The sequence below is a fragment of the Xiphophorus hellerii genome, chromosome 13 (assembly GCF_003331165.1).
Source record: "Xiphophorus hellerii strain 12219 chromosome 13, Xiphophorus_hellerii-4.1, whole genome shotgun sequence".
Taxonomy (NCBI): domain Eukaryota; kingdom Metazoa; phylum Chordata; class Actinopteri; order Cyprinodontiformes; family Poeciliidae; genus Xiphophorus; species Xiphophorus hellerii.
In genome coordinates this window covers 11,770,963-11,786,233 of record NC_045684.1, presented here as the reverse complement: position 1 = coordinate 11,786,233, position 15,271 = coordinate 11,770,963, and the positions used below count along the sequence as shown (strand labels likewise).

The window sequence follows — 15,271 nt, the reverse complement described above, 5'->3', positions numbered from 1 at the left end:
AACAAGTGACGAAGGTGCAACAGCAGCAGCAAAAGCTAAAAAAAAAAAAAATCAGTAAACATTAAAAATCATATAAAATTGTTTATTAAAATTCATAAGAATAAAGGTACAGGGATAAAGAAATGAAATGGAATGTATATCATGATTAAACCATACAATAGGAGAAAATGTTCATGTTAAAAGCAGTTTCTTGCCTTTCTGTCCAGTTCATTGGTTGGGAAAGACTTGACCAGGACTCAATGGCTGGGAGGATGATGAGGATGAAGAAACCAAGCCGAGTAAATGGAAACCATGCATGAAACGCCAACAGAAGTATTATATGACAGTACTCAGTAAAAATGTCCTCATTCCCTTTCATAAACTCTGGTGCAGACAACGTCCCCAGCAGTCATCGTCTAAAAGAAAACAGACAGGAAGAGCAAAGGGTTTCACTTCTGAGACTTTCTTTACATAGTTGTTTAATTTATTATTTAAAATACAAAGAAAATCTGAGTATATGGCCTAAGTTGCCAAGTTGTAGTAGAAACTGTATAACTTCACACAGTGTTTTCTTTAACACCACACCCTAGCAGTAACTTTTTGATGTTTTTCGTTTGACATATTGGTAATCTTAGAAACATATAGTTGAAATCAGATGTACATAGTATAAAAAGACATGTAACACCCTTTTCTTTTTGTCTGGAATTAAATCAGGCAAAGTCTTTCTGCTTTAGGTCAGTTATGATTGTTACGGTTATTTCTATTTGCTAAATGCTAAAATTGTGACATATTTTTTTCATAATTTTTATAGTACAATTTCCTTTGAAGTTCCCTGACTTGTATCAAACATTTTGGGAATCCTTCAACAATTTCTCATTGTGGTTTACTGGTGTTTTGGCTCGTTCCTCCTGATAAAACTGTTTTAAGAAAGTCATGTTTGACGGCCATCTTGTTTGCCTCCCCCTTCTCAGTCCCTAAAGTGGGACAAAGGTGAAGGTGTTGTGGTGACACTCCAAAACACTGGCTTTTTTTCCCCTTAGCCCACATTAAGAGGACCTTTTTTGCTTAAGTATTTCCATATAATGTTCTTTTCTTATTAACCCATCTGTTTTGTGAAGTGCAGCACTTTCTCCTGCAGCAAAACAGATTCACAACATGATGCTGCCACACTAAACACTTAGATTTTAGCTTAATGAGACCACAGGACATGTCTCCAAAAATTAAGGCACATCCATATTGAAATAACCCATACTGTACATTAATTGCTCCATGCAGAAAGATCCCAGTCTGCGACTAGAACATCTTTTTGTTCACTTTATATAAATATCTGGTTTCAAATGTATGAATCCAGAACAAATAAATGTAGAAAACTAGAAACTTAGCTTTCTAAAAGCAATCGAATAACTGACCACAGAATAATTCATACTACCTTACAGTTGTAAGTGTAGTTAGGCGTCTAGTTTTCCTATTTACCTCTGTAAAGTTGTGTAGTATTTGTGGTGTAGACAAAATAATTACCAGTATGAGCTCTCCGTCATTAGTCAGTTCTCTGGTCCACGCAGTCTTCAGTCCATCACCTTTTGGTAAAGTCTGTTCACAGCTAATCTTTCGGTCTGTCTCCCACTTTGGAAAACTCTACAGGGATTTAAAAGAGAAGAAAAACTTAAACCAGACCTTTGAAACACAGTGTGTGTAAGTTCATAACCTAGAATTTTCTATAATCTGCTCACATAATGTAAGCAAAATTAGTCATTCCTCTGGTAGACTAAGGTTTAAAGTAATTTACTTCTAAAGATAATAATTATAGGCAGGGTTTGTATAATTATCCTAACACTGAGCACCCTCTTCATGAAACAGTTTTAATACAGTGTCTTAAGACCGAGGCCTTTTTCAGAACCGCTGGAACACAGGCTGTTACAACAACTCCTTGAATAAAGCTGCAGTTATAACAACATTTAATTTCTCTCTGGGATTAATAAAAAACTTTTGAACTGAATTTAATTTTATTGCTGTAATAGCAATAAAGATTTTCCACTTATTATTGAGGAGGGTATAAATCATTTCTAAGATGTCAGATTTTTAATAAAATGTAAATGGAAAACATTTTTTTCCCTAAATGACATTGTTCTATTATCATCTGGAAGATGCCTCTGCTACTACCATTCACAAATAAGCTTCTCGGTTAAATTGACATAATTTCAAATCTAAATCTGCCAAACATATGAATAATTTTGGTGTTAACTGTACAATTGTACTATAAATATAAACCAGGAGAAGATGTCTAATAGTTAGGTTGGTTCGATTGGGGGTCATGAAGTCCAAAATCCTAGGAAATTTTAGACTAACACTAAAATAAATTGTATGTGCAATTTGAACTGATACACTGCAAAAATACAAAATCTTCTATTTTTGCTCTAGTTTGTCCTGCAAATATCTTAGTGTGCTTCAAAAACTTGCAATTAACTTTTCAACAATATATACAAGCTTGTTTTAAGTCAATAATAGCTCATTATTACTAATTGCTAACTCCATTGGGAGGTTATTTAACTTATAATATTGGAAAAAATTGTGAAATAATCATCCAGTGGAAGTAGTACTTTTTAATCAACTTTAAGGAATTATCTTGTTGAAAAGTTACTTGCAAGTTATTTTTGTCTTATTATTGCAAGAGCACTAAGATAAACAAGACTGAAAATACTTGGTAAGATTGTGTGTTTTTGCAGAGAGTGCAATAGTTTTAGTACAACATGGTTGTCTTCATGGCAGAACTAAATAGAAAACAGGACAATAAAACATTAATATATGAGCTACCAGAGGGACAAACTGACCCAAAGCCTCTTTGACACTTAATTTTGATCAGGCATGGTTGAGACTGCTAGTCGCTCTCTGTGAGAAAAAACTTTACAAGCTGTCAGGAACCATGATCATCACTCATTCAGCACAAAGAAATGAAGAACAGATCTCTTTGTAAAATCCCTCAGACTGACTCTTGAGTTTCACCCAAAATTATTTCCATATGTTACCTTTTAGGCAGAGCTGCCGCCAATTGCGCTGTCCTTGAGCGGATTCTGGTATGCAAGCAATATTAACTTTATAGAGGAATGCTTTATGAGAAGCAAAAAGATGTGTACCGTGCAGGGCCGTCCATCAACTGTGGCCTCGTTGAAGGACTGACCCACGGTGAAAGACACATTGGTGGTGCGGACGCTGGTGGATGTTTTAATGGAAAGGGTTTCTCCTTGCTGGGTGATTTCCACTGCCGGGCTGGACGCTGCCGCCACTGCAATCTTCCTCAGGAACACATTAACACCTACAGATTCACATATATGCAACAGGGTTTTAATTTAATATGTAAAATATTATTCATGTGAAGTTTGTCAAAATTTGTTTATTTATTCTTTGAATTCATTTTGTTTAGTCAAGAAGTTGCTTCTTCAGTCGTTCATTGGTGTTTTAAGTTCTGTTAATTTGCTTTTTACCATGGTAATTGGCTCTATAATAATGTAAAGTTATGCATAAATGGAGTTGAAATTGATATAGTATAAGACAAAACTTTTAGGGATTATTCTACACAATAAACTTAGTTGGAAGCCTCATATTAAAGATATTAGAAATAAACTATTGGAATATTGTATCAAATAAAAAATTTAATAAATGTTAAAGGTTTATATAATATATAGCCCTCTTTGGTTATGCCTTATCAATGGCTTATTGTTCAGCCATTTATATATTAGTTAAGTGGCAGGAAAAAGCTATTAGGCTTATTAATAAAGTGGGATATCGTGAACCAACTAATAAACTCTTTATTCAAAGTAGTACTTTTAAATTTAAAAATATTGTACATATAAAAATATTAGAAATAATGTATAAAGCATTGAACAAAAGTCTTCCTTCTGGTATTTAGACATGATTTAAGTTAAGAGAGAATAAATAGAATTTGCGAGGTTTGTTTATGTTTGAACATGCAAAAGAGAAGAGCCAGGTAAAGTACAGATGTGTTTCAGTTCTTGGCGTGAAACTCTGGAATGAATTGAATGATGACTTAAAATTATGTCCTTTCGTGGTGAGATTTAAAAGAGCTTTAAAATGTAAAATGATAAAATCTTATACTGTTATGTAGATGTATGTATTGTGTAATCATGTTTGTAAAAAAAAAATTATGTTTGTACTACACATAGACTCGTTGCCATAGCAACTGACAACAACGTCCCTAAAACAACACTGAAATATTTCCCACACAAAGAGCAGAACATTCAGTCTGTTGCAGTAACATGGTTTTAGGCTTAATGTTTATTTTGCATTTATTAATAAGTGATTGCAGTCGTAAGAGGAGAAAACTATAAACATATCGCTGCACTTGACTTTACTGTATGGCTAGCTCCATGGTTAGCTCGCTGTTACTGTCTCTTACTCTGCAGTTGCGGAGTCACAATGTCTGGGATCATGAGCGCCCCCTGCCATGAGGCAAGGGAACTGCCTGCCTCACCTCTAATCTGTTCTCGGCCGTTTCTGATCGCTCCTCAGCACACGAAACATGTTACACTGTGTGTGTAACGTGTTTGGTGACAAAAAACACTGTACATTATATACATAAGCTAAATTAGGGAAAAGCAGTTCATATATGAAATGTTTTTTTAACCATTTTATTGGCGACGTACAGACAGGAGGAACTTGCTCTCGTCGAATGGCAGTTAGCTAGAGGTTGATCAGTCGAAGGTGAGGCTCACCTGGCTGCTGCCTCACCGGCTGCCATTAGCACCCATTGTTGACACGTTTCTCTTGAGAATTTATTTAGCAGTTCACAGTAAGACTTTCAACTTTGTTTGGTGCACATTTCGTTTGGAGATTTACATCAAGCTTAACGTGAAATCTTTACCGAGTTTCTAGAGAAGTGATTTTAACTTAGAACCTGAAACAAGCAAAGATCACAATGGATTCCAACCAACCTAGAGTCGAAGACGTTGGATCCGACAACATTGTCGAAAGGGAATTACAGCCACCCAATCCGCTCAAGCGCAAGAAGAAGAAGGTGCCATTTGCAGTCTGGTTGGAGCAGCAAGAGCTTAAGGTTTCTGCTGAAAATACCGAACCGCAGGACGTTTCACTGGTGACTGAAAATGAATTGATCGCCAAAGCGCTGGAGACACTGGATCAAAAAGGCAAGAAAAGTCCATCTACGGTTAAGCCCAAGGACAACATCCAGACAAACAATTTAACTGAGGTTCCTGATGATCAGACAGCAGAAAATGTTCAAAGAGGGTGTTTAAATGAAATTCAAAATCTGCCCCACTCTTCTGAAAAGACAAGTCAAGCAAACTGTTCGTGTCTTGCCAGATTTAAGGAGACTGAATTGAAATACAAAGAAATGCAGAAATACTTAATGACACAGCTTGATGAGATGTTCGATACAAATAAAAAACTAAGTGCTAAACTTAGACAGCAGCAAGAGCTGGTGAGGAAACTACTGTCAGAGAGCAGACAAAGCAAGAATTCAATGGTTTCTGTTCAAATTCAGAGAGATTCACAAGACAAAGAAGAAAACAGTAAATTATCAATCTGCTTCAGTACAAACAGAGATGGATGGACAGGAAACCAGCTATTCATTAAAACCAGTCAGTCGAACAACTTCAACGCAAACAGAGATGGATGTGCTGGAAACCAGTTGTAACTTGAAACCGTCGAACAACGAAATGCAGAAATATTTAATGAAACAGCTTGATGAGATGTTTGATACAAATAAAAAACTAAATGCTAAACTTAGACAGCAGCAAGATCTGGCGAGGAAAGTACTCTCAGAGAGCAGACAAAGCAAGAAGTCAATGGTTTCTGTTCAGACTCAGACAGATTCGCAAGAAATCCCAAAGCAGAAAACAGTAAATTATCAATCTGCTTCAACGCAAACTGAGATGGATCTACAGGAAACCAGCTATCGATTAAAACCAGTCAGTCGAACAACTTCAACCCAAACTGAGTTGGATGTGCTGGAAACCAGTTATCCATTAAAACCAGCTTATCAAACAATTTCGACACAAACTGAGCTCTCTTTATTGCTAAAAAACAGCCCTCTGAAACACAACTGAATGGGCATCAGGATCGGCAGACCAACGAAGAGATCTACAGGTAAGAACAGGACAGAGTCACCAATGAAAGCTGCCTGTGAACTGGAGACCCTCAACAATGAAAACGGTGAACTACAAGAAGTTTCTATACTAGGAACAGTTGTGGATCATATAGCCTCCATTAAAACTTACATTCATATGATTGAAACAGAGATCGCTAAAGCAGAGCAGATCAATGAAGAAGAAACGGTCTCTGAAACCCAACTAAGTGGGGACCAGCAAGATGACAAAAAACCATCAAAGAAATATAAACGTAGTAACAAAAGAAAGGCAGCAATGAAAGCTGCCTGTGTGCTGGAGACCCTCAACAATGATAAAGTTTCTGTGGAAGACACTGAACAAGAAGAAGTTTCAATACCAGAAAACTTCTTTTCTGAAATAGTGGGGGATCATACAGCCTCCATCATAACTGAGGTTCATAGAAATGAAACAGTGATTGGTGAACTACAGCAGGCGACTGAAGACGAAATGGTCCCTGAAATACAACAGAATGGGGATCAGCCAGATGAGAAAAGGCCATTGACTAAATCAAAATGTATGAAAAAGAGAAAGACGGCAATGAAAGCTGAACTAGAAACCGTTGTAAACCCAATAGAGACAGATCAAAACTTGATCCACAACTCTGAGACACCAAAAACAAATTTAGAAATACTAGAGATCCCACAGACAGCTTCTGAGCAAATAGAGACAAAACCTTACAAAGTCTCAGAAGACGTAACAGGTAGAGTTCCTGTAGTTTGCACAGAAGGGGAGAGTGGTCTCATAGAAAAACAGAGAACATCGCCTCCACAGATAAAGGTTGCATTAAACGAAGATGGAATCCAAACAACAACTCAGGAATCAGAGACTCAAGCAGCTGAAGAGTCAGCTGAACAGAACAACGTCTCTGAACAAGAAGAGAGCCCCATGAAAAAGATTTCTCTGTGGAGGCGAATCAAAAAGGCTTTAACTCCATCATGTCTGCGCCAGTTCAAAGACAGAAGTAACGTCCATCCAGCGTAGACATCAATTTATGTCTCCAGTATGTTCGATTTAAAAGGGGGGTGGGGCCATGTGTTGGTTGGGTGATTGGCGCTAATTGGAAAAAGAGCTACTGTTGTTGTTAATTGGACATTTTAATATTAAAAAGCTAGGACTGCACGGTGGGAAACGTCTCCCCGTGTAGGTGTGGGTTCACTCCGGGTGCTCCGGCTTCCCCCACGTTCAACATCAGTACTCATGTTCATTCATTGTAAGATTTTTATTTCTAATTCTAAACAGAAAATAAGACAACCACATTTATTAATTAAAGGGAGAATTGGAAAAAGAAAATGTAAACAACATGGAACAAAAAGAGCCTTTTAGAAGTCTAAACCTATACAAATTCACGGTCACGGTCTTCCGTTGATTTGTGACTTCCGTCGATTTGTGACTTTTAGCCGACATCTTAGTTGGTGTATTTTCTGTGCTGACGGATTTGCGCTTACCACTTGCAGCCATTCTTTGAAATTTTCAGGACGTCTTTTTTAAGCAGCTTTAAGCACAATATTTAACACAGGTCTCAGAATAAATGCTTCCCTGCGTTAAAGCAGCAATAACAGCTCCCTATCCAGACAATCTCGGGAGAGCTTACAAAGAACGACCACTCACGCCGCCATCTTGCTCAGCTCCCCCGCTCTCTGCAGGCTACTGTACTGTACATGTATATACGTGCGTGTTTGAGTATGGACAGAAGATATCTTTTATAATGGTAGGCTGCTAAGTATATGAACGGAGTAGGCAAGTGTAAGCTCTGGCTTCAGCCTATTCCTTTTATGGTAAATTATGAGTTTGTTTATAACTATTGTTTTTGTCTCCTGTGTTTAATGTTGATAATTTGCCAAAATAAAGTGAACTGAACTGAAAATTCTGTTATGTCGCCCTTGACAGTTGGTGGTTACTGTAGTAACCAGTAACCGACAGCTCCTCCAACTTTTTTCTGTTGCTGTTTGTTACTGTGGGGCAGAAGCTGCTGGACTGATGTTAACCACCAACTTGATTTTATCTTTTCCTAGAATAAATACGTCGAACCTGAATGTGTCTGTCGTGGAGTCGACCTATTGGACGAACATAGGAGGGTTACACATAGAGCTAAAGTCAAACTGGAAGCTGTGGTCCATAATGTATAATCACAGCTGTGCATGCCAGTGGTTTTCAAAGTTATTCTGGTAAATAATCCATCAGAATGAATCAGTAGCTGCCTTCAGTTCTGTTTTCTGAAAGTTTAGCACATATAAAAGCATCATGTGGTAATAAAGCACTGAGCAAAGAATGGATGGAATTTTCCTTCTTGCCCTGGGCTCAATGAAACCATGCAATCTGATATTTTGGTAGTCAATAGACGCTTTGATAAAGCAACAACAAAATAAATTTCACAATGTCTGCCTCTCAGGGTTTGGTTGTTCCCATAATGACCTGTGATCTTGCATAATTTCTGAATGTTTTTTTGCAACTGCTAGCAGCGAAGGGAAATAATCATTTGTGATTTATTACTCAGAATGAACCAAAACCAAAAATGAACCTCTTAAAATCAATCATCTGCTTCGAAAAGGCTTTTTAGTCTCCATAATTTGTGCTAAATAGGAACAAGGCAGAACATCTGGTATATTTCAATGTGCCACAAATTACAGAAACAGCAATAAAACAATACTGTGCAAAGAGAAAAGAGGGTTGGTTTCTCCCAATTTTTTTTTCACTTTGGTGAAGGTAACAGATGTTCTTTCTATGAAAAACAAAATGATGTTTACCTCCCCGGTTTAATGCAAGAGATAGATAGAAGATAGATAGAAGATATTCCAGCACCCTAAAGGTCCGACAAAGAATTCTGTATGAAACAAAATGAGAAAAACCTGGGAATGTTGATGCAAAAGCAAAAAGAACAGCACCATTACACTTTGCATATCCTTGAAAATGTGAGGCTGTGTTGAGGATGTTTACCAAATGTCATCATCAGAAAGTGTTTGTGTTCGGTTCTCTGTAGAAAAATCACGTTCTTGGCATAAGGTTGGGAACATTCTGGTTTAATTCTTGTGCAAATACACAACCTACTGTACCCCAGATGGAAGCCTAGAAACCAGAGTGAGATATGCATTGGCGAACTAAAGCTGTTGTAAGAGCATCCACAGATGACTAATACAAGCCTTTAAAGCCTCAGATGGGTTTGGACTAGTTGTTTTAGCCAGAATGTTTGGGATGCTTCCTGGATTTCACTAGCCTGCTTTAAATTGGTGGGCACTACTAGTAGGAATCTATAATGTCAATCTAAAACGAGTCAATGGAGCGACATAGAAACATCTACGCCAACCAAGATGAGGAAACACTGAGGCAAAAAGTGTGAAAAAGGCCTCAAAGTTCATATGACCTTCAGATATTTTACAATAAGAGACTATTATAAAAAAAGTAGGACAGGGCCGATATGGCTAAAAAACTTTTCGCAATAAGCATTTCATATCAGTTGATAGCAATAGTTATTGATTAGTTTTTTGTTCTAAATACCTAAAGTACTGGTAAACTAGTGATGTGATCTTTCCTGTTTTTTCCAAAGTTTTCACTCCACTCCATTGTTTTTTATTTTAAGCAGTTATGAGGCACTGTGGTGAAACCTTAAAATGCTGCTGGGCAAGTTACTCAACATGTCGTCGCTAGGTAACCACACGTTGCTAGGTAACCACAGAGCGAGTTAGTTGATTCCACCAACCTTGCTTGACTAGCTATGAGAGATTGAGCAGATAAAGTTTTTCCCTTCCCTCTGCCTACCACCCCCAGAATGCTGTGCGGTTCTGGATCAGAGTACAGTGAACATTCTATCGGACATATCTACTGTTGATATTGATCAAATGTTTATCATTGCATATACTGATAATAAAAATGAAATGAAATGGGACTCCTCTGGGGTCAATAAAGTCATTTGAATTGTTTCACTTAAGACATTTTTTACATAAGTGAAATTATTTACCAGTGGAACTAGTACTTTTTTTTTTTTAAACAATATTCAAGAGTTAGCTGCTGTATCTTGCTGAAAAGCTCTTTGTACATTGGTTTTGTTTTATTTCAAGTGTACTAAGATATTTTCACCAGAAACTAGACAATGTTCTTGGTAAGATTTTATGTTTTTTGCAGTGTAGTTAATACAAGAGTTAGCAAGTGGAGGGAATTCACTTTTTACTTAAAACCTGGCTATTCTGAATAATTTTCCCCCCTCCAAAAAATAAAAAATACTTTTTGTATTTACTCATGTTGATTAAAATGTATCAATACAGAACATTCTCAAATTGTTGCGTTTGTTTTTTAGCTGTCTAATGATGAAAAATACACCTAATCTTCTGCCTCATTCATGTCGGCTGGCCTCACTTCAGAGGGATCAAGACAACTCTGATATCTGATTCAGTTTAGACCATATTTGCTCATGCTTTGGTACTTAGAGGAGGTAACCTACTCACTCACACACACACACAAAAAGCTCAGGATTGCCCCGGGGCCTTAGGGAGACGAAGAAGGAAAGTCAGGCTCAGCGTTGGCTGGCTGCTGGGGCCCATGTTAAGGCTTAGTTCAGTTTACATTGGCTGTAATTACAACCACATGAGGAGGACGCTGCTTTAGATGAGTCTAATCTAACTTTTGTCCACAGGAAATTTGACTTCAGATTTTTAACGGAGGCCATGATGTGGCCCTCGTTCGACCTTTGTCCCCTGCATTGAGGACATATACCTGGATTCTGGCAAGACATTCAAAGCTTAAGATAAGAGATACCGTAACACTTGATTTTTGTTTACTTCAAAGCCCGGTGGATTTTCTACAATTAAAATTCACGAAAGGGTCGCTTAATTTTGTTTGCAATGAGAGTCATCAATTTTCTTGTACAGATTTTAAAGCAATGCCTTAAAAAATCTTGAGTTTTCCAAATTTTCTAGAGGTCTTTGGCTCATTCTCACTACAAGAAAGAAAACGAAGAAACTTTAGAAGAACTTCAGAAAACATTGAAAACTGCGAACTAAAGATCAGATTAATCGGTTTTCAAAATAAATTGGTAAGATGGAAACAACGTATAGGGAAAATAGGGGTAGTTTAAAATTTGCACATGTAGGGTTGGACTAGAAAACAATTAATGAATAATTAGCAGCATTAAAAACGTGAACAAAGCTTGCAACTTGATAGTTCCGTAGTTGTGAGCATGCAGGTTTTGAAAGCTTATCCAAATTACAGAGCAATGCGTCACAATAACAAAATTTAATAACTAATAACTCACCCAGAGCTTTCAAAAGCTCCTCGAAGTTTTCCGATGACTTCATTTTCCATTTTCCAGAGAAATCTGTCACTTTGTTCTCCATTTCGGTGCAGATTAGAGCAGCAGTCTGATTGTGAGCACTCCGCTCTGTGTGAGTCTGTTCCTAAAAAGCCGTCTCCTCCGCTTGCATCTGCGCCTCCATTCATTGGCCCCTCGGCTCGGTCGAATCTGATGCTGACCCAGCCAATGCAGAGAAAGGTGGTGGGGAGGGACTTCCCCCCAAACCCTCCAGAGCCCAACTACACCCTCCACCTCTTGCAGAGTGGTGAAAGATTTGGATACGAGCTGGAAAAATGCACTTCCAGTAAGACCTTTGATGCTGATTTACAGCTAGGAAATGTGTTAATTGTTTTATTTCTTTTATTGGATGGATGGTGCATTGTCAATAGCCGTGTTCACGCAAGGCACAAATGAGAACTCCACATGTAGACATTACTCGTGAAAGGAGAAACGGGGAAAATTAACAGTTCAATGTTGAAGAGCTGGAATGTGAAATCAGATCCGGTGTGAAGGTTTTGTTTTGCAGGCTGGAAAGTGGGAACGTTGGAAGAGCAAAAGATAAGATGTCCAGCAGGTGGCATCACTGCAACAGGAGATAGATCAGATAGATCAAACCTTTTATCGCATGGGCCAAAACTGTTGGATCAAAAGTACTAAAATAATACTAAAAAGTCCCTAAAATCAAGCAAATAAAGTTGTCCTTTTTATGTTATTGATTGTAGATCCAAAAATTTTTTTTAAAGAGATTTTGTATTAAAAGAAAAGCATCTAGTTTTCACTTTGTTTTTGGCTCGACTGAACAAATTTATTCTAAGTATAAAAAAGAGATTGGGGTCACTTTCTTTTAACATGTGACCTAATTTAGCCAATATTTAGCCAAGTTTAATAAATCAGATTAAAAACTGGTTTGGCTGCAGTTAAAGTCGGCTTTTCTGTAAAAGTCTCTGGATAAACATGTTTCTACTTATAATTTACCTGATTATAAAAAGACAAATACTTTGTGTTGTTTTTAGCGTTTTCCCTTTTTAAAAAACATGTCAGTAATAATTTTACCCTTATTACAAATAAAAATTCTCCATTTCCATCAAGTACTCAAACTGGACAGGACAATTAGTTGTTATTCTTGAATTGCAGTTTGGGGACTGCGCAAATTCAGTCAAAGGGCTACAAATACCCTAAGTCAAAGGGCATTTGTAGCCCTCAAAGCAGCTTTGAATTGGGCTCCTGACCCCAGCTTTGGGGTCAGGAGCCCAATTCTGACCGTGAAATATCAACTGTGGCTTTAAAATATCATAAATCAGCCAACATTTCCATATGGTCTCCATATAAAAATGGGCTGAAAATTAACCAAAGATAGGAGTGTCTATATATGACTTGAAAAGTGGCCCAATGTTTATTGCTAAAACTTGTTTGATGAGGGATAACTCTTAGAAAAATGGCACACATTTGACATCTGGTAAGTCTATTTATTCTTTCCAAGCATCTTCAGTCTAAAATAGAGTTCCAAGAACCAAATGAATTCCAGTTTCTTTGGGTTTTTTTTTTTTTTTTTACAATTACAGTGAGCATTTTGAAGCACGACTGTTGCAGAACTACAACTATTCGTAGTTCAGTATTCACAAATTGACAGTTTTTGTTCTGTGGAATGCAAATCTAAAAAATATTAGGGAAAAATTTATGGAGATATTTTTGGTGTAGCCTTGCAACTGTGAAGTTGAAATCAAAAAGAAAAATCCTATTAGATTTTTCTTTTCAGTCTTTCTCAAATACAAAACAACACTTACACCTCTTGAAATTATTAAGGACAAGTACACAAATTGTACTTTTTAAGTTATAAAAAAAAAATCTTACACTTACAGTTTTGCACAAAAATTTTGCAAAGCAGATGGTTAAGTTGAAGTTCATCAAGCTCTTTATTATAATTGCCTAAAAAGTTTAATCTAATTTATTGAATATAATAAACTATCACTGTCACTGATGTTTGAGAGGAAAATAAATGTATTTTCATAGTTGCAGGAATCAACACAAACAGAAACAATCATTAAATTACTAAAAAGGTAAATTAGAAAAAATGAGTGGTAGCTTTTGACAATTGCACAGTAATGTGCATCAGAGGTTTTTAACATGTGCTTTAGGTTCTACAAAGGCTTTACATTTCAAAGGGGTTTTATTGTTCCCCAGGAGGCAAACACTTTGCAGCCAGCAGTTGTACACACACTCAATAAAAACAAGAGTTACTTACCAGAAACAAAAGCAGCTGCTGTCGTTTGTCGACATCTTAACTGTCCCTCCTTACATCAATTAAATGGATACAGAGTCAACTTTTTCTCCTCTACGTCCTGTTTTTATCCACATAGATAAAACATTTGGACATGTGTATTTTGTCATTTAAAATTTGATCAGTTAAGATGAGACTAGCTGGATTTCATTGACCAATGAAGTTATGAACAGTTCTAAAATACCAGTGCAAAATACTTCAGGTGTCTGCTAAAAGCTGAACATGAGATGTTATTTTTCAGTGTCACAGTGTGTCCAAACACCATCAAAAGAATAACTTGATGAGAAAAGAAATTAAGTTACCAGCTTGAATCCAGGACAAAACCTAAAAAAATCTCTGCCATTTCCTGAAAATGCTGTGTACAACAGAAGTTCTTATAATCTGATAGATTTTGAGAAAGTTTGCAAAAGTTTGAGAAAAATATTAAATAATTTCCACTATGGCGAAAGAAGATTGAATTTTGAAATTAAATCAAATGGTGTTCCAACAAAGTAATAAAAATATCTTCTTTATTTTCTCCCTTCTTATTTGATTATTGTTTGAAGTGTACAAGATAAATGCTGTATTATGTATGGAAAAGGTTTTTTAAAAAATGTATGATGATCTCAATTTCTTGATTTTAAAAACTTTTGAGAGCCATTCAAATATAGACATATGTACAGTATGTGAAGGTTATTGTGCAAAGAAGAATTTCTCATACACTGTTAGACCTTTTATTGTAATTTTACAGTAACTTACTGGCAACACTGTTGCCAGCAAGTTACTGTAATTACCATTCTACAGTACTCTTACTGGCAACAGTGTTGCCAGTAAGTTACTGTAATTACCATTCTACAGTACTCTTACTGGCAACAGTGTTGCCAGTAAGTTACTGTAATTACCATTCTACAGTAGTCTTACTGGCAACACTGTTGCCAGTAAGGCAACAGTACCCTTACTGGCAACAGTGTTGCCAGTAAGGCAACAGTACCCTTACTGGCAACAGTGTTGCCAGTAAGTTACTGTAATTACCATTCTACAGTACCTTTACTGTTATGATATTTCACAGTTAATGTTTACTGTGAGTGTGCTTTACAGTTATAACTGCATTACTGTAAATGTAGTTTATAGTATAATACAGTAATTGTATTTTATAGTAAAGCTGGTCTACTGTAAACTTGTTTCACAACATAATGTCAGAGTTTTACTGTAAATTAAAGTTTACATTTCTTTAAGATAAGAATATTTTACCATAAACCGAAAGATTTCATAAAAGAAATTTTAGTCCAAGTACTGTGAATAACAGGTATTTATTTTCAGCAGATTTGTAGAAATAAAATCCATTTACATATTCGCAATGTCATAAAAAACAATGTCACAATACAATATAATGTGCTATAAAACAACAAAACCATAGAACACATTTCCTACATCAGAAGAACTTTTATTCCATTCGTCAAACAAAATCAGTGGGATCCATCTTGTGGAAGCTGAACTGTAAAGAATAAGACAGACAATGTGGGAGGTCATGAGATGGTCAGGAAGTTATCTACATTTTCAAATCGACAGGAAGTTGACAAATTAAGCTGAAGTGACAATGTTCACATGCATAAA

At 36.5% G+C, this 15,271-nt stretch overlaps 1 protein-coding gene across 1 annotated transcript; it reads right to left on the bottom strand.

Annotated features, from left to right (window-relative positions):
- Positions 1–66: 66 nt before the first annotated feature.
- Positions 67–11,610, bottom strand: crabp2b (cellular retinoic acid binding protein 2, b). Its single transcript, XM_032581838.1, has 4 exons — positions 11,362–11,610; positions 3,111–3,289; positions 1,498–1,614; positions 67–395 (listed from the first exon to the last, which is right to left on the bottom strand). The coding sequence occupies exons 1-4, from the start codon at positions 11,441–11,443 to the stop codon at positions 345–347; spliced, it is 429 nt and encodes a 142-aa protein (XP_032437729.1). The 5' UTR covers positions 11,444–11,610; the 3' UTR covers positions 67–344.
- Between the last annotated feature and the right edge of the window lie 3,661 nt (positions 11,611–15,271).